This window comes from Sinocyclocheilus rhinocerous, unplaced genomic scaffold (genome assembly GCF_001515625.1).
Source record: "Sinocyclocheilus rhinocerous isolate Xijiao unplaced genomic scaffold, SAMN03320098_v1.1 scaffold218, whole genome shotgun sequence".
NCBI classification, from domain to species: Eukaryota; Metazoa; Chordata; class Actinopteri; order Cypriniformes; family Cyprinidae; genus Sinocyclocheilus; species Sinocyclocheilus rhinocerous.
This window is the reverse complement of record NW_015664181.1, coordinates 27,258-47,753: the sequence shown is the minus strand read 5'-3', so window position 1 is coordinate 47,753 and position 20,496 is coordinate 27,258. Positions and strand designations below refer to the sequence as shown.

General features: G+C 36.1%; 1 protein-coding gene across 3 annotated transcripts; it reads right to left on the bottom strand.

Moving 5' to 3' along the window:
• Positions 1–1,144: 1,144 nt before the first annotated feature.
• On the bottom strand, positions 1,145–17,390 carry LOC107729785 (uncharacterized). Of its 3 annotated transcripts, none has more exons than XM_016540487.1 (8): positions 17,256–17,390; positions 7,375–7,467; positions 6,775–6,926; positions 6,572–6,652; positions 3,584–3,704; positions 2,466–2,518; positions 1,964–2,113; positions 1,145–1,856 (listed from the first exon to the last, which is right to left on the bottom strand). In XM_016540487.1, the coding sequence occupies exons 1-8, from the start codon at positions 17,353–17,355 to the stop codon at positions 1,680–1,682; spliced, it is 927 nt and encodes a 308-aa protein (XP_016395973.1). In that variant the 5' UTR covers positions 17,356–17,390; the 3' UTR covers positions 1,145–1,679. The 3 variants fall into 3 exon arrangements, with proteins under 3 accessions (XP_016395973.1, XP_016395974.1, XP_016395975.1); XM_016540488.1 differs by having other exon boundaries at positions 6,775–6,923; XM_016540489.1 differs by having other exon boundaries at positions 6,775–6,875.
• Between the last annotated feature and the right edge of the window lie 3,106 nt (positions 17,391–20,496).

Here is a 20,496-nt window from a genome sequence, read left to right as displayed (position 1 = left end):
TTGGGATAAATCCTGTGCTTTCGTTGGTATTCATTTAAATATAGTAAAATGTGACGCAAACAAAAGTTTATTCAAATTTTCCAGATTTCTCAGAAGGTCAAGAAAATTACAGTAAAAAAAAACATACTATGCTAATCACTCTAAATTATTGATATTGTGTTCAAAGAATTATGAAAATTGTGTTTTGTTCTCTAGTGGTTCAGAAATTTGGCTTCTCCACAATAAATGAAATGATATGACAAACAATATAATATAACAACATAAGAACTCACTCATACACATACACTTACACATGCTAAACAATAATCCTACATCTTCACGTTTTTCTTCACCCCCCCCGAGTAACTGAATGTCTAGATTACACACCAAACCAAAAAAGTATAAAACAAAATATACTTTGTATAAAAATATATGCAATTACACAAACAGTAAAGGTAAAATTTGTTGTTTGTTGTAGCGGCTATTTTGTCTTTACCATTAAGATGTGTGTGATGTCTGACACTCAAGAGTTTTAGCAGTACTTGTGTTATGAGATACCACTTTACAGCTTTTTGCATATTACACATTTTTCAGTTCAGCTTGTAGAGAATAATGTTAGAAATGCCAAGGTCCTGAGTTCAGTTTCCAGGAACACGCATACTGATTAAATCTACTTTAAAATATAAAAGCATCTGCCAAATGCAAAAAAAGTCTGAAATGCATAAGCATCCTGTACATTACCAAAATGAATCAAATCAAGAGTGGCAAATGCAAAATACTAACATAGGCGATTGAAAATGAGACTACATTTATGTCAGTGAAAGGCCAGGGTTGATAACCCCATTCTATCGGCTAAGAATCCTGATTTTAAGAACTGTTGAATCCAGACAATAGTAACTATTCTGATGTACCTGAAAATTTAAGGATAACGCTTCACAATGAGTTTCAGTTCGTTAACATTAATGAATTTGATTTCATGAACAACATTGACACGAACAATTTTATAGCATTAAGTTAATGTTAATTCATAAGTATACCATTGTTCATTCATTCATATTCTTTCATAATACATTAATGCTCATTTATACAACTTGATACGTTAAAAAATGTATTATGTTGTATATATAGAAATTGGCATCATCATAGATTAATAAATGCTGTAAAAGTATTGTTCATTGTTATTTTGTAATACCTAACACATTAATGTTAACCAACATGCTAGTAACCACCAACACTATGTAGAGCAGCAGTTGTAGACTTGAGAATGCTTTTCTAGTATGAATACTGTACATACTTCAGATTTTGGCTCATCTAAACGTACAGTATAATACAAATCCTATTCATTATATGCAGCTTACGAATTCCTTAAGCAGGGAAGATCTCAAGAGAAGTTTTGCACTGGTGGAGTCCAAACATATTTGAAAGTGTAAATGTTTGTGTATAATTGATGTGGTTTCTGAATTGTTATTCATCAGCTAACATTTCAGGCTCAACTGGAACCGATTTGGTTCTTTTATCTAAAAGGCTGCCCAGCAATCAGTCTTTTCACATAAGTTTCTCGTACTTTCATCACTGTTTTTCTCAACATCATCTCCGTTACAGTTTTTATTATCACACCTAATGCAGTTGTGCATGATAACCCATGATGTTTGTTCACTCTTCACGTTGGTCAATGGATTGATGTTGACTCCGAAAGTCGCTTACATCGGAGTATCGGCCACTTGTGTTTGGGTGGCGGAGTGTCCATTGGTGGGGGGAGATTCTGGAGACTCTCCATTGATGATAGGCTTGTCCAAAGGCTCCTGTTGAGGCAGAGGAGCCACAGACAGCAGTGTGTTGCCTTGGTTCTCTTGATCCACTTGAAAGGAGTCCTCAGCCTTGATTGGGACGAGACATTGGATAGATATGCTGAGCATTGATCCCACCTCAACCCTAATACTATTGATTCATTTGGAATGTGCAGTGATTAGATGGTCACACTCACCAGTCGTAGCCCTTTCGATTGTCCTCGATTTGTCTTTAGAAGGTATCCAGCAATTAGCAAAGCAGCAAGAAGCAAACCCGTTATCAGAAGAGAGATCAGGACAATTTTAGAGTGCTGGCCCATTCGGGACACCGCCTCCTCTACTTCCACCTAGACACAGACCAATTCCGAAACATGTTAGCTTTTTTTGACCTGGAAGTAGTTGTATTTTGTTATTATAGCTTTGTGTTACAATATTGTGTGAATTACGTGGAATTAGGTTTGTGTGAAGTGTCATATAGTGTGTTAATCTGATTTGTCAGCACAGCTGTTTACCCTTATAATGAATTACAGTCGTACCTTACCCTAACTTAACCCCTTAACTAAACCGCATGGTAAAATAGGCAGTGTTTCTGATTCAGAGGCCTAATAGGGTGTGTATTATTGATATGGACTGTCTATTTTTGTTTTCTTTTTCACTCCGCTTACTTCATTACATGACAAAGTTTTCAGCGTTGCTGACCTTATCGGTGATGTTGTCGTTGTTGAACTTCCCAGCCATTCCTTCAGGATCAGCTGAATAAATAAAAAATAAATAAAATAAATAATGACAGATTTTATTCTGATTGTTCACAGCACTGGAATATTTATCATACACCCATATTAGTCACTTATTGATTTATATTTGTATTTTTTGGCAATAAATTTAGTCTGCAGAGAATTTTTAAATTCCAGTTCAATTTCTGAATTTGAAGTGAGATGTAGACCGTATGTAGAAGTTTTATAGTCTGAATATGTAAGAATGAATTGAAATTCAAAGAAATTCAATGGCAATTTTTTAACTAGTATAATGAGATATATGTGACCCTGGACCACAAAACCAGTCATAAGGGTCCATTTTTCGAAATTGAGATTTATATATCATCTGAAAGCTGGATAAATAAGCTTTCCATTGATGTATGGTTTGTTATGATAGGACAATATTTGGCTATGGTTTGTTAGGATAGGACAATATTTGGCCGAGATACAACTATTTGAAAATCTGGAATCTGAGGGTGCAAAAAAAACCAAACAAAATATTGAGAAAATCGCCTTTAAAGTTGTCCAAATGAAGTTCTTAGCAATGCATATTACTAATCAAAAATTAAGTTTTAATATATTATACATATTAAATATTATACAGTAGGAAATTTACAAAATATCTTCATGGAACATGATCTTTACTTAATATCCTAATGATTTTTGGGGGAAAAAAAATCAATAATTTTGACCCATACAATATTTTTTTGGCTATTGCTACAAATATACCCCAGCTACTTAAGACTGGTTTTGTGGTTCAGGGTCACATATGTTGAATGTTGGCTTTAAAAAGAATTTAAGTTTGATGCTTTGAATGTCATCTATATTGTATTTCATATCTATAATATTAGATTTATATATCTTATCATATTTAATAAAATATACTTTTTTATTTTGTCAGGTGGGCCTATATCAAGTCAAATTCACACGCATTAATTTTAATTAACTGATATTTTAATCTGGCGGTTTTATGACATTGATAGCAGTGTTTTTGCTGTACATTTTCTATATTCGACAAATATAAAACAAGCAAATAAATAACAAAAAGAAGACAACACAAACCTTCAATGCTGTCTCCATAAACAATGATCTCATCCGTGTTGTCTTCCTGATATATTTCAAGTTTGCAGTCTTCACCGCAGAGATGTTCTAGAACACTCTGTATCCTGAGTTTAGTCTCTTCCTATTGGATGAAAGAGTTTTTGAATAAGTGTAGGACACTTTTAAATGCATATATATGTATGTATATGTGTGTGGTTATTTAACATGTAAACATGATGAAAAGAAAGCAGAGTGATGCATTAAGCCTTACTCTCTTTTTCTCCCCTTTCTTTCTCTCTATCTCTCATATTTCTTTCTTTCCTGGAATGTGGTGTAATATGACGCCTGTATGTTCAGGTTTTCTCTCTTAGCAACAGCCTCCCCTTCCACTCAATCACAGTTCTCCAAGGGACCATTGGCGAATAGAAGAATTCCTATTTTGATCATAATCCTTATGATTAACTCTAGAATAATATCAAAATACTAAAATCGATAGTTATGTTGCTAATAAACTGAGCAAACTTTCAAAAATTAAAAGTAATGTATAAATGCTACAATATATAAATAAGACAGAAGCAGTTTAACTTACATAATTTTCCTTCACTTGCTAAACAATTGGTTTTCTTTTTTGTTAAAATAAGTGTCAAATTTGTTCTGAATTTGATGTATTATGCAAGTCATTCTTGATGTCTTTTTTTTTCTATTTTACTACTAGTAATAGATACTTTATTCTATTGAGACTCTTTACTGGCTCTGAAACTAAACCTGGAGGCCCGACTGTGCATCTTGGCAGAGTTCCTGGCGTGAATGCCGAACTGCCGCCGCCCATAGCGTGTAATGGAATGCCATTGATGTGCAGGCCACAAGGCCTCTATGATGGGTCCACCCAGCGAGACCTTAGCTTAGCACATAGCATAACACACTTTTTAGGGTCTCTATAGGATGACTTATAAAAAGACTTAAACATCTTGTATAAAGTCATAGTTGGCAAAAGGAAGACACACTTAGCAGTCTCTCTATTGTTTTGTCTGTGACTAAAGGCTCTGTTTTTATTGTAGATTATGCTGATCACCCTTTAGTGTGGGTTTTCTGAAATTTAAAGGTGTGTGGGTATGTCTGAGTGATTGCTAATTGGTGATTCTCATGAAAACATGTGGTCACATTACACTCTAGATTTTTTTTTGTAATTTCCACTGTTCTCAAAGACAATATTTATTACTATAATAGTTTTTTTATAATTATTATAATTTTTTACATTAATGCAATGCTTGTTTTTGTTTAAAACAGTATACAGTACATTAATGCAACAAATGATGTCATTATGTCTAAGTGCTTTACAATTTAAATTTGCATAACGCCGCCCAAATTTTCACGCAAAGAAAGAAGGTGTAACTTGCACCATGGCGGAGCAGGCAGTTCAGGAGGCCATGGCGGAGTAGGGAACTCAGGAGGTCATGGCGGATCAGGGGACTCAGAAAGCCATAGCGGAGCAGAGAGTTCAGGAGGCCATGGCGGAGTAGGGAACTCAGGAGGCCATGGCGGATCAGGGGACTCAGAAAGCCATGGCGGAGCAGAGAGTTCAGGAGGCCAAGTCAGAGTAGGGAACTCAGGAGGCCATGGCGGATCAGGGGACTCAGAAAGCCATGGCGGAGCAGAGAGTTCAGGAGGCTTTCGGGGTGCGGGCTCTGGAGGATGCTTTCGAGAAGCGGGCTCTGGAGCTGGAGCCGACCCTGGAGCGAGCTCTGGGGCTGGAGCCGACAGCCTTTTCCTCCTCAGGTTTCTCCTTTGATTTGTGGTGAGGCAGGAAGTTGCTGTCGGCTGAGGGCTTGGCTGAGGGCTTGGCTTCGGCGCGGCCGGCGGGCTTGCCACAGGAACGGCCGGCGGACTTGAGAATGCCGCGGCCGGCGGGCTTGAATTCGTGGCGGCCGGAGGGCTTGAGTGAGCTGCGGCCGGCGGGCTTGACATCGGTGCAGCCGGTGGGCTTGCCACAGAAACGGCCGGCGGGCTTGAGAATGCCATGGCCGGCGGGCTTAACACAGGAAACGGCTGGCGTTTCTGGGCTGAGGACAGAGACGGTGCTGGAAGGAGATGGGTGGTCGGAACATTTGGCCGGGTATGTGGTATACTCCTCCTGACGAGGAGTGAGCTGGCGAGGCCCGATGGTTTTCGGGAGGGACTGGATGATGATCGCTCTGAACCTTTTCTACTTCGAGATTAAATCCTTTTAAATAAAGGACATGATTAACCAACTCGATCAGGGGAAAACTGTACGTGGGAAGATCGCAGCCGATTACGTCATCATCCAGCCCCAGCCGAAAACAGACACAGAAAATGGCATCGAACCAGCTCACCTGGTTGGAGAGCTCTAGGAACTCCTCTACATACCTCTCCAACTCCAGACCACCCTGCCGAAGACACTAAAGCCTGTCTTCAGCCGTAGTCATCTTGTTTGGTCCGGTATTCTGTCACGTTTCACTTGGAGCAAGGGAACGAGGAGACGTGGGAGTTGCTCAAAACCAACAGTCTTTTAATGCAACAACACGGAATAGAGTCTGACATTATGGTAATAAAAATTGCCTTCATTTATTTAAGCAAAATGCCATTTATGTTTTTTTTTCAGGGTGAAATATTCACAATAGTAATCTAAAATAATATAATATAGGTTATCAAATTAGGCTCTGGGCTTTGGAAATGTTAAAAAATAATAAAACAATTATTTTAGTTTTATTTTTAATTATCATGTGTTCTGCACAATGTGGGTGCAGATAGGCTACTCGCAACCTTGTTACTTGGATGAAATTTTTTTAGAATCAGTTTGAGTACTACTGGCCTGTTTTGGTCTCTATAGTTTAACTAAAGCTTAGGTGAGTTTTCCAACTCTCTACCTAATTTCAAACCCCCTTTTAAACTAGCCAGAAGGGATCTAGAATCAGCACTGCTACTATTATATAATAATATTTCCCCAGATTCTGCCCAATTATCACAGGATAAATCCAGACCAGTACTTACACATGTGGAGGAGGCCTTTAGTTTCAGCAGCACATCATATTTGTATCGCACCGGTATCTTATCCACGCAGACCACATTGACCTGCAAAATAAACACAAATAAAGGACTAGAAGTCTTCTTAACCATACACATAATGGATGGAGCTTGACGAATAATGAATTCTTTGATTATGTTTTTTGAAGTACAGTACGGAGTGTCCCCACCTTAGAAGTGACACTGTTTTTTTCAGGTGGGTTTGGGTCAGTCTGATCTGGGGTCTTTGTGTCAGGTTGAGTTGGCTCAGTGGTCTCAGTTTGTGGCGTCTCTGAATCAGGTGACATGGTGGGTAAAATTAAAATCTGGATCTGGGGATCTTCTGTGAGAGAAATATACTTGTAATTACTTGTCCAAGTGTTGTGGTCATTGTCGGAAAGAGTTGTTTTTCGCATACAGTTTAATTTTGAATGTGAAGAACATGGTCATAGTTTAGTGAGGTAAATTCTACTTTTTAGACTTACAAATGGATTAATTATATCACATCTAATCCAAACCAAACTTGAATTGTAATGTCATTTAAAACAACAACATCACCTGTTTTGGTCATAAATACCTAGATATTTTTCTTGCTTTTTTTGCTGGCTGATGTTGTGTAAATTAATCAGCTCAAAACTCAAGGGAAAAGGAATTAAAAGTGATTCATGTTTTTAATTACAGAGAAGGCAGAGAAGATATTATGTCCAAATAGCACCTTTATTAATCCATTAATGTTTCATTTATTCCTTTGCTGAGTTTAGCATGGATTATTTTCCTTTTTTTTTTTTTACCTTTGCTGTGCACCTTTGCTGTTGGAAGGAGTGGGTCACCATCCCCACGGATGATTCTGTCCGAAACGTCATACACATCATCACAAATCACAGCTGAAAATTAAGGTAAATGTTATCAGGGCGGCTCATTCAAACTAACTGCATTCAAAGTGTCATGATATTAAGTTGTGATACTCTAATTTTAATCTTTCTCAAACATTCAGTCTTTGTTTGGCAGATAATAAAATGAGCAAAAGATACACAATAGGCGTGCACTGAAGGAGGGATCTGAGCAAGAAATTAATAGGTCTGTTCTGCAGGGATGCATTAAATTGCTAAAAAGTGACAGTAAAGACTTTTACGTTGTTACGAAAAACTATTTCAAATAAATGCTGTTCTTTTGGACTTTCTGTTCTTAAAATACCCTGAAAAAATGATTGCAGCATAACTGTTTTCAACATTGAAAATAATGAAAAATTAGCAAATTAGCATATTAGAATGATTTCTAAAGGATCACGTGACACTGGTGACTGAGTATCGAGAGTAAGAGTATTACTTAGTATTATAAAAAAAATGAATTGTTTTATTACGTCTTAAATTGATTTTTCCGTACATTTCTGCCATATGTACATTAATTGATAGTCCCCACTGATAAGCTACCACTAAATATTGTAGAAACTTAATTTGCTGTAAAGTTGCTTTGCAATGATTTGTATCGTGAAAAGCGCTGTACAAATAAACTTGACTTGACTTGACTTGACTTGATGCTGATTTGTAATGATATATCACAATATCACTGTTTTAATGGGGATTTGGATTAAATAAATGCATTCTTGGTGTGCATAAGAGACTTCTTTCAAAAACATAAAAAAAATCTTACTAACCCCTTGGTTATAGGCACCACTCACATATTTTATTTGGAAATGTGTCTAGTTAGATAAAATTATTAGAATTAATAAGCCTTAACTGAGCTATAAATCATCAATATTGTGTTGTGTTGTTTAAAATCTTGTCACGATATTATTGCATTGGCAGTGTTCCATAGACTCAAATCCAATTAGCATTTCAGTTAAAGTTTTTCTCTGTTTCCCCCCTCTATTTAATTGAGCTGTTTTCTGTCTTCATCACCCACAATCATTGTAGTGTATGAGTTAAAAACTTGTGTTAGAGCCAACACATTGAGCCATAGAGCTTATGTGGGCGAGGTGCGCTTGAATCTGTCTGGTGAACATTTTTCTTATTCTGTCCTAACTCCTATGCGTCCTTTAAATTGTTGCTGGTGCTGTAGTTGATGAAGCTTACGAAACTCAATCTTTGAAATCAGAGGAATGTTTAGCATTGGCTTAGCGTGCTTAACTCTGGTTCAAGTCGATTAAATTGCATAATGTTTTTCAGAGCCAGAGGAATGAACACTGACCTAATTTCTGAACAGCTCTGCCAAGGGCTGCACCGGTTCGAATCAATGAGGTAAATGTGCTGTGTGTAATTAATAGACTAATTGAGCATGGTTACATCAGCACAGACTGAGCTAATAAAACCGTAACCTCACTCCTCCTCCCTGCTACAAGAGGTCCTGACCTCTGACCCCGTCCCTGCCTCAACACACTCCCCTCAGTCAGAGGTTAAAAAGAAAAGAATAGTCAAAGAAAAGGAGGCAGGGAGATGGAAAGAGGAAATAAAAGACTCGTATTCATGTCTTTCTGGAGCCATTTATCATTTGCACACGATTATGTGCTGAAAAATGTGATTTATGTGATTTTCTGCTAGAGATGTTTTGAATAAAGGAGTGATTCTATTTTAAAGAGAGATCTTTTTCTGTCTTCGGTCATGTGTCAGCGCTCAGCATGATACACATGAAACCTAAAGCGAGACAGTACTGAGTCAGATCACTGTCAGAATGATTTAGTGCGCTCTAAGACATCCGTTCCATCATTATAATGAAACGATTATTTAGCATTATTTGCATAATTCTCTTGAGCATGCAGCAAACTATTCTCAAGTTCACCAGTCTAATTAATTCTAATGGATCTTTTGATTGGTCATACACCACATTTTTGGAAGTCAGCAAATGAGATTTCCCATGTTTTTATTTTGCCTGTAAATTAAATAGCCATGAGAAGTAATGATATGATATGATATGGTAGCGTTTCTCTCTTGGATGAATCTCTTCTGCTTGTATTATTATATTTATAAGTCAGGATAAAGCATATGTAACTGTATCCTGATCCTGAATGGTGCAAACTCTGCCAAAAATTAGCTCTGAATGCAATTTGCACAATGCAATTCCCTATCTTTTAAACCAGGTTTGAGTGTTAGTTTGTGGAGGCATAACTGTTTAGTGAAATCATCCCTAAGTGTTTTGTAAATTAGATTTATAAGCAAGATTATGTAGCTTCTCAAGAATAATAGCCTACATTCCACTTCTGTGTAATACACTTTCCAATGTATGAGTAACTGGCTGATTAATGAAAAGATTTAAACCGGAGAATTTACATGTACTAAAACAGTAAATTGTTTGTCATCAAAACTCTGTCACTTGCAAGACATTTTATTAGTATTGCTGACTAAAGAAATGTATAATATTTCTCTTGTCTACTGACATTCAAATGAACTAGCTAGGGTTTGCTGTGGATATTATCCTTACAAATATTGCTTTCATTATTATCCTTAGAATCCGTGTGAATCCCTTATTTGCTTTTTGCATGTTTCTAAAAGGAAAAAAAAAGCACAAATGTGATTTAATATCTTGTTAATATCTCTTTAATATCTCAGTTATGTCTCCTTGCCAGCAATGGGATTAAATGAAGAGCCAATGGAGACTTTTACCTTCTTGTCTTGAGAGAAAGAACCCAGTCTCTAGACCTTCAGAAGAGATATTAATAGGATCTCAAACTGTGGTCAGGTTTGCCATGAGTTTTCAGTATAACCTTTCAACATGAAAATTAGAGTTTTTATAACTCTGCTGTATAGCAGCTCTATATTCTAGCTGCATGCCAGCAGTTGTTTTAATTATTTCTATGTTTAAGACTCCTGAGCTATGAAAGAGCGTTTCTGACGTTACAGATTAATTCATGCCAAGGGTTTTGTTTCCATCACCGTTAGCTGAAGTCACCAGATGTGCACATTAAAATCTTGTTTTCTCCTCCTCCTCTACTCCAGAGTCCACCCTCTTGCTTCTCTGAGCCCCTCGTTCCTAGCATGACCTCACCTCAGCGGTATTCACTCATTCACTCGCTCCCCCTGCATAGGCTCCTACCAGCCTGATATGACTTTGTTTATTTCCCTTCCTATAAATTGGTTAAACAGTGTGTGTGGTATCAGGCGTGTGTGTGTCTGGTATTTCAGAGGTGTATTGTTTTGATGGTTTAATTAAATTTAGAGGCACTTGCAAACAGAGCAACTGCACGAACGTCTTATTAACCAACACAGATGTAATGATGCCTATGCTTTTTTTCTTAAAGATTTGCATTGCTTAGTGGACAGCATGCTGAACTAAAACATTTTATTAGGTATATTTCAGTGCCAAGATAAAGAGATAACCCTAAACTGACCCTTGGCTGGAATCATTTGCTCTGCTTCACTTCCTTCCATCCTTCCTGTAAACTGACAGACAGATGGGTTTTAATGAAGTTTACCTTTCAGCCGTTCTGATAAAGCACAACCTGTTTTTATTCAGAAAAAAAAAAATGTATACCAATGACCTCTTTTGAACAGTAGTGCAAACAAGAGGAAAACATAGAAAAAATGGGTATCACAGAAGAACATTATCTAGTTTCTAGTTTCATTATCTAGTTTCTAGTTTCTCCATATAGCCAACTGATCTTATATTTTGTTTTCTTGATAAGAAGAGGGTTCTTAGACCATTGAAGGCTAAAATTGAGATGGCATGCTAACAATGAATTTCACTGCAGTTTATTACACACTTGCCCATCACAGCTGTTGTCCTGTGCTATAGAAAGCATACTGAATCTGGAGGTGACAGCAACTTAATATACAGTACACTTTGCCTTTGTTGTCGGTTACTTCTGGACCCTTGTGGAAGGCTCATTACATCTTTGGTGTTGTTTTCAACACGACTGTGACTTGTGTCTGGTATTGATTGTTCAGTGAATTTCTTGTTGAATGATTGCTGTATGTTTTTCCATTGTATAACGAAAGCGATTGCTTACTTGTAATTTTATGAATATTTGTAGGACAGGTATCAGACATTTTGTCTAGATATGATATAAAAATAGATAATATTATAGCCTATTGCAGCAATAGAAAAATACATAATTTATTATTTTATATGTAATGCATACATTAAAAGAACAGTAAAAGAGCAACTTCTGAGCATTGGTAGTTGTACCAACAAACTACTGTACACTGAACTGAATCGTGTACAAACTATTTGAAAGCATTAAAGACTTAGCACCCGCAGGCACTACATAGTTCAGTAGATGACAGAATAAATTAAACCATATCAATAGCTCTGAATAACAGTGGCCTGTATAGAGGGAAGGCACAATAGAGCCCATTACTCAAAGAATCATATGAAAGCATGGGTCCAGTTTGCCAGAAGGGATATTAGTAACCCAGTTGTGATGTGAAAAAAGATTTTGTGCTCACATGAGAACAAGAATGAGCCTTTTCTCCCCCATTTTTGTACAAATTTGGTACAAATTTAATGCATCTCAAAACACACCATAGTGAGTGGTAGAGACGTGTTAGCATCAGGGTCACAGGGAATGAATATCTGGCTAAAATAGAGGCAAAAATGGGACGATTAAAGAAAACCTTTAGCCAAATTAAAGGGATAGTCCACCCAAAAAATGAAAATTCTGTCTTTTACTCATGAGTTTTTAATTAAACATATCTTTGTAAAATTTTGTGACAGTACTGATTGTATTTCTCTTCTTCTTTCTGTATAATCGTTTCTAAGTATGCACATCTGTGTTCATCAGAAAGAGAAACATCTTTTTACCAAATGTGTTTGTTTGAAGGTGAAAAGTTGACGTCAATAATTGTCCACACAAACGAAAACACGTGTAGACCAATTCACTCAGGCACTTGCACCACCCCCAACATTACAAATGAGCCTCTTACAACCATAGGGAACGTTTCTACAACCCCCTTTCACACAGATGTTATATCTATCTGCCCCCATCCCCCCTATTCCTCAACTCATCTTCACCCCATTCCCTCCATATTTCCCATCACATAACAGGAAGTTACATCTCTTATTCTCTTACTATCCCTGCCTTTCCCTCAAAGCCTCTGGGAATTTCCAGTCATGAAATGTTTCATCATTCCAACCCCAGGAATGCCTGAATAACAGGATAGGATGGATTCCTTTTAAGTTGTAGGGAAGAAGGAATGATAAAGGAACCTATCATGCGAGGAAAGAAAGACAGAAGGGGTGTGGGTGTCAATAAAGTGGTATGTATTTGTTCTACATCTGTACTGTGATCCTCGAGGCTGCTCGCGCTACTTGGCGAGGTCCCACGTCGCAGTTTCTCTCAGAGCTGACAGCCCTCTCGCTACATCATGCCCTGCTTCACACTTGATAACACTGACAGTTCTTCAGCTGCTATGAGAGATCAGCTTTACTACAGCAGATGCACGAGCATATGCCTCCAACCCCCCTCTCAAGTACATCTGTCACTTTTGCCTATCAAAGGCAAAGAAAATGTCCTCAAATCTCGGTCATAAACTAACTTTTTTTTTAGTGACTTGCAATTTTTCCTGGTGGGCAAAAAGAAATCCCATAGACTTACATTTGAAGGTGAACCAGAATGCCAACAATTCTTGGGGATTGGCTCTTTTGACTTCATCACTCAAAATCATCCAGAAGACCCTAGCAACCATTCAGAACACCCTAGCAGTCACTAACGACTTAGAATGTCCTAGCAACCATTAAGAACACCCTAGCAACCATTCAGAACACCCTAGCAGTCACTAACCACTTAGAATGCCCTAGCAACCATTTAGAACAACCTAGCAACCATTCAGAACACCCTAGCAGTCACTAACCACTTAGAATGCCCTAGCAACCATTTAGAACAACCTAGCAACCATTCAGAACACCCTAGCAGTCACTAACCACTTAGAATGCCCTAGCAACCATTTAGAACAACCTAGCAACCATTCAGAACACCCTAGCAATCACTAACCACTTAGAATGTCCTAGCAACCATTAAGAACACCCTAGCAACCATTCAGAACATCCTAGCAGTCACTAACCACTTAGAATGCCCTAGCAACCATTAAGAACACCCTAGCAGTCACTAAACACTTAGAATGCCTTAGCAACCATTAAGAAGACCCTAGCAACCATTCAGAACACTCTAGCAGTCACTAACCACTTAGAATGCCCTAGCAACCCTTAAGAACACCATAGCAACCATTCAGAACACCCTAGCAGTTACTAAACACTTCGAATGCCTTAGCAACCATTAAGAAGACCCTAGCAACCATTCAGAACACCCTAGCAATCACTAACCACTTAGAATACCCTAGCAACCATTCAGAACACCCTAGCAATCACTAACCACTTAGAATGTCCTAGCAACCATTCAGAACACTCTAGCAGTCACTAACCACTTAGAATGCCCTAGCAACCCTAAAGAACACCCTAGCAATCATTCAGAACACCCTAGCAGTTACTAAACACTTAGAATGCCTTAGCAACCATTAAGAAGACCCTAGCAACCATTCAGAACACTCTAGCAGTCACTAACCACTTAGAATGCCCTAGCAACCCTAAAGAACACCCTAGCAATCATTCAGAACACCCTAGCAGTTACTAAACACTTAGAATGCCTTAGCAACCATTAAGAAGACCCTAGCAACCATTCAGAGCACTCTAGCAGTCACTATCCACTAAGAATGCCCTAGCAACCATTAAGAACACCATATAGCAACCATTCAGAACTCCCTAGCAGTCACTAAACACTTAGAATGCTCTAGAAACCATTGAGAACACCCTAGCAGTCACTAAACACTTAGAATGCTCTAGAAACCATTGAGAACACCTTAGCAAGTGCATAACAATGCTCTCACAACTACCAAAAACACCTTAGCATTAGCTAGGTTTTCAGCAAGTTTTTGAAAGAAGTCTCGTATGCTTACCAAGGCTGTATTTATTTGATCAAACATACAGTAAAAACTGCTGTAATATGAAATATTATTACAATTTAACTGTTTTCTATTTTAGTATATTTTAAAATGTAATTTGTTCTTGTGATGCAAAGCTGCATTTTCAGCATCATTACGCCAGCCTTCGGTGTCACATGATCCTTCAGAAATCATTCTAATATGCTGATTTAATTCTCATGATATATTTCTTGTTCTTATTGTTATCAATGTTTAGAACACTATTATTGTGGATATTTATGGATTTAAAAAAGCAGCATTTATTATTTGAAATAGAAATATTTTGTAACTATGTCTTTACTCAATCTTTTGATCAATTTAATGTGTCCTTGCTGAAAAAAAAGGAAAAAAAGAAAAAGAAAATCGTATTGACCCCACACTTTTAAAAGGTAGTGTATGAAAAAAAACAAAAACATTCACCTAGATTATTAAAAGCAATACAAGTATTGTTCATTGCTAGGTCATGATATCCTAATGTTAGAAAATTGTAAACTTTTCTACTGTAGATCATCATCTCATCATATTTTTTTGTCTCTCTGAGGTTGAGAAATCAATGATGGTATAGAACATTCTGTTCAGTTTTGCAATGCTCGACTAAATGATGCCTGGTCGTTTGCTGCTACACTGAGCGTTCCCTTAGGGATGCTGGAATTTGAGACTCAAACAATCCAGTTAAAGGGAAGGAGGAATGTAAGTTTGGACCGCCTTCTCTCTCTCTCTCTCTCTCCCTCTGTAACAGCATGCCCCCCCGATCTCTGACCCCTCAGCCCCTCTTTTCCTCAAGTGTGGGGCCCACATAGTCTCCACCCATAGAGAGGGCAGCAAACATATGGAGGAAAGACAGACTCTTATGTTTCTAATCAGACACTCCTTGAGCAGCTCAACCCCTTCACTCTCTGCCAAAGCATCATTATCAGCAGAGCTCTTACCCCTTTAAGCTACAATAACTGAGTTATGGGACCTAAGCCAATGAGAGTGAAAGCTGTTCTTGGTTGTCGGGAGTATGCAAGGGAATGCATGCATTGCCCCAAATCTGCATTGGAAAATAAACATACTTTACTAGTATGTTGACACCTTAATTGATTAAATAATAGATTTGAAATAAAACATTGATATTTCCTCATATTATTGCATGGTTGAGTGTTTTTATATGGCTAAATATCATTTAAAATTTTGATGTAGCTAAATATCATTTTATGCATGGATTTATAATAATTAATATAATTATTTTTTACTTATTTTCTTTACTTAAAATTCAAAATCTACAGTCCAAATCTACATTAAATGTTTATGTGGCTAAATATCATTTTATGCATGGATTTATAATAATTAATATAATTATTTTTTACTTATTTTCTTTACTTAAAATTCAAAATCTACAGTCCAAATCTACATTAAATGTTTATGTGGCTAAATATCATTTTATGCATGGATTTATAATAATTAATATAATTATTTTTTACTTATTTTCTTTACTTAAAATTCAAAATCTACAGTCCAAATCTACAGAATTTAACGAGACGCAAAATTGTAAGTTATTTATAAGTTATTCTAAGTTGAGGTTTATAGCTTATAGTTTAAAACATATTCTTGTTTTAAGCTATAAACCTTAATAAATTATAAAATAAATAAAATTATCAAATAAAATGATCAAATAAATTTAGTTAGATGTAGGCTTAAAATAATAATACAAAAAAATAGAAAATTAAATTTAAGTTTAACTTAAAAAACATATTTAATGCAATTTTGCTTCTCGAATAAGTTTAGATATTTTACTAGAAAATATTAATAATTAATAGTGCTGTCAAACGATTAATCACATCCAAAATAAAAGTTTTTGTTTACATAATATATATGTGTGTATACTGTGTATATTTATTATGTATATATAAAGACACACGCATGTATATATTTAAGAAAAATATGTTATGTTTATATATTAAATATATTTATATAATTCATATAATATAAAATATATATGTAAATATTTTCAAAATATATACTGTATGTGTGTGTATTTATATATACATAATAAATATACACAGTACACATGCATATATTATGTAAACAAAAACCTTTATTTTGGATGCGATTAATCGCGTATTTAATCATTTGACAGCACTAATAATTCATAAATATAGATTCAGAAAATAATTCGGCACCACTGTATCTGCTATTTGTGGTTTTCCCTGTGCAGCTCTTGTAATGTAAACAGAGTGTTTGTTTCTGTCTCTGACTGAATTTGAAATATGTATTACATCATACGGTCCACAACTTTTGCCGCCCAGGGTCTTCTGAACACCTGGATGCTTCATAGTCCGCCAAATTAACAAAATCCTCTTTATGCCTAATGGAATAACAACAGATGGACTCTTTAATTCAAATACAGACGCACACACGGCCACCTGGTGATATAATATATGCACAGATACACTGTGTGGGAGAGAGCGAATCAATTGATCCCAAGCCATTAACTTGAGAGGAAACTCATCAACTTTATTTACAGCATATTGCTGTGATGCAAAGGGGTGTGGTAGCTTCGCAGACAGCGAACTAGCAGAGCGGAGTGGAGACGTGCATGCATTATAGCAAGCGCTGAAACTTTTACATTTAAAGTTTTCTTTTTAATAGTTACTAAAAGTTAGGCATAGATAAGACCTCTCAAAGCACAATGTAAATATAACATGCTTCTCCCTTAACATCTGAAGTAATGCAAAGTTGGGTCCAAACATCTGCAGGAGAACAAAAGTAAAGTAAATTGTACTCACCTTGAAATAAGGCAGCAAAAAGACAGATTAAGAAAGCTACATTTGACGCTTTGTGGCATTTTCTGTGAGTGGCCATCCTGAGCGAACGGTGCTGCAGCATGTGGTGTGACTGTGTGTGAGAGTGGGTGAGGTTTGGGTTTGTTTCACTGTGAGTGTCACACAAGGGATAAAGCCAATGCCTGGGCTCTTATAGATTCATGTGTGGCCCTTCCCCCTCTCTCTTTCACTCGCTGCCACTCTCTACTTCAGCCGTTCCACTCTATTCTATTCTTTTCTTCATTCCCCTGAGCTGTGTTGTAATTATGGAGTATAGTGTCTGTATCCAAAGTAGCTCAAATTGCATGTTTTTAGTCTTTTGAAGTGAAGTTAAGACGGTTAAGACAAAATGGAGACAGCATCAGTGCTCAATTTATCCATCGGCTTGCCGTGATGCCTACTGAAAACTCACATTGTAAAAAAACATATTATTATAGCTGTCCTGTAACAAAGGAACGAAACGTGTGGATATTTTGTAAGTTGATGTGTATTTTGACCATTTTAAATGTACATAAATCTGTGTAAAGCACTGGAGAAAAACTGAATGTAAACGTTGTATTTTATAACTCCTCTTTTCCTCAACTTAAATCTGAAAGTGGATGATAAATGGCTTGTTTGTCCTATTTCAAATAAGAATAGTGTTTTAGGCAGCATTCCAGCAGCAGGTCCACAGAATGAAATGTGTTGTTGCAGTTTCTAGTGTTATGTTAATGCATACTTTCCAGACTCAACAAAGTGCCTCAAGTAATAATAAACATATAATAAATAAATTTTTGTGCTTTTATAACAATGTTAATATCTTGAGTATGCAAGATTCTGTAGTTACATATTAAGCAAGCATTACTTGTTGTCATTGTTTTACGGGCTGTTTTCATTTAGGTAAAGAAACTAGGACACAGCGCTGACCCCTGCTGTTTAAAATTTCACATTTATCCATTTATAGGAGACTGCAGCTCTGAAAACAACCTAAATTTGCAATCAAATACAATATATATAATATTAAATATTAAATACTGAATTGTATGATCAGGTTATGTTTTTGGTCTTTAACAACAGTTATGTTTTACTGCTATGAATTAAATATTAATATGCAATACCTACCTCTAACACTTCACGGTATACTTTGTTCATAGAAAGCGTCATATTGCATATTCATCTTGCTATCATGATTATTCCTTTTGGATAAACTTCATAGAATCATAGATTCCATCTCTGGCTATTGAGGCTGGATTTAATTAGATGTTTGCGGAAGAGATGAATGGCAATGTGATTCTGGAATGCTGTGTTCAGGAATTCATATTTCAAAGGGATGGTGTGAAAGTATGTATTGTTCCATGGGCCTGGGTTCCTGGTTTTCTCGCTTGGATGTATATACAGTTGTTTTAATAGCAATATCAGTTATATTAATTTCTATATAAACACCACCATTTAAAAAATTGGGGTCGGTAAGATTTTTTTTTAATGTTTTTTTTTTCTCTTACGATCACCAAAGCAACATTTATGATCAAAAATGCAATAAAGACAGTAATATTGTAAAATATAACAATTTAATTTTAATATTATAACATAACATTTTTGAACAGTTAATAACTGTTGTCCATTTTAATATATTTTAAGAAAATCCCAAACATTCATTTGAAATAGAAACATTGTAATGTTGAAAACTGACCCTACATTTTTGAACTGATCTAGATTGGTCTATTCCATTGTAAGAACATACAACATATTGGCTTGTTCTTGATTTAATCATGGCTATTTTAAAGTAGCTCTCAGTTCAACTTACTGGTGCATCTGTTATTTACACAAGATGTCCACTAAATGTCCCAGGTCTTGTGGTAACATCTTGTTGATTGTTACCACAGTATGTGGCATAACATTAGAACTGGAAGTACAGCTGGGGATGTAAGAGCGTACATGAGAGCATCCTGCATTTCTACTTATGAAAACAAAGATACTATAATGGATTTCATGCATTACAGCCCATAGGCATTCAGTCACCGAGGGAACTTCTGAAGAGAGTGAGGTTAGCCACGATTAGCTGTCTTACCCTGAAGCATGGCAGAATGTGTGTGTGAAGCACAGATCGTGAGCCTGTAAGCAATGTTACCAAAATATTTACAGTTACAGTGCAATATGGAGGCCACTACCCTAGAGAAACAAACTCGGGTCTGTTTGATTAGAGGTTACACAGTACAGCATTGGGGCCAATTTAATGCATATTCCTGGTCCTGTTGTGAATAATTCATCAGTGCATGATATTTAAGAGGATAAAATATTGTCCTTTCTAATCTTAAAAAGTGTAATAACTTGCCCTACCTATGAAATGATTTAATACAATTTAGAATGCCCCAGCATCCTAAATTGTTGAATATCTGTTTTACTCTGACACATTTTTTTGCATGAAAATGGATAGTAAACCGTGTTTCATGTTGATTTTAAATAGGCAAAACACAGGACAGTTACAGTGCAATATGGAGGTTACTACCCTAGAGAAACAAACTCAGGTCTGTGTGATTAGAGGTTACACAGTACAGCAGCGGGGCCAATTTAATGCATATTCCTGGTCCTGTTGTGAATAATTCATCAGTGCATGATATTTAAGAGGATAAAATATTGTCCTTTCTAATCTTAAAAAGTGTAATAACTTGCCCTACCTATGAAATTATTTAATACAATTTAGAATGCCCCAGCATCCTAAATAGTTGAATATCTGTTTTACTCTGACACATTTTTTGCATGAAAATGGATAGTAAACAGTGTTTCATGTTGATTTTAAATAGGCAAAACACAGGATAAAGCAAACTTTAAATAGATTGAAAAACTGGAAATGCTAACAATTATTAACTGAGTTTTATTTTATTTTATTTTATTTAATTTTTTAATTTAATTTAATTTAATTTAATTTAATTTAATTTAATTTAATTTAATTTAATTTAATTTAATAATTTTATTTTATATTTGCTTATTACCTGCTTATACCTTCTACAAAGAGTTATGGTCAAAACAGTTTGTTTACCCATATTAAAGATATACATCAGCTTTCCCTTTCATTTATAAGGCCTTCCGAATGAGAGGAAATCTCAGGATATTCATGAACATTCTGAAGCAATTGGGTAATGTTCACTGCTCTTTCTTTCACATCCAAGGCACTCTATGTAGATTTGATCAACTTCGACTGCCTTAATGGCATTTCCTTAGGAAACAT

Coding starts and splice junctions, on each gene's coding strand:
- LOC107729785 (XM_016540487.1), bottom strand. CDS start 17,355: ATGCTGCAGCACCGTTCGCTCAGGATGGCCACTCACAGAAAATGCCAC. Junction 3,705..6,571: donor TAAAGGCCTCCTCCACATGT/GTAAGTACTGGT, acceptor TTCATCCAATAG/GAAGAGACTAAACTCAGGAT. Junction 2,114..2,465: donor ACGACAACATCACCGATAAG/GTCAGCAACGCT, acceptor GTCTGTGTCTAG/GTGGAAGTAGAGGAGGCGGT.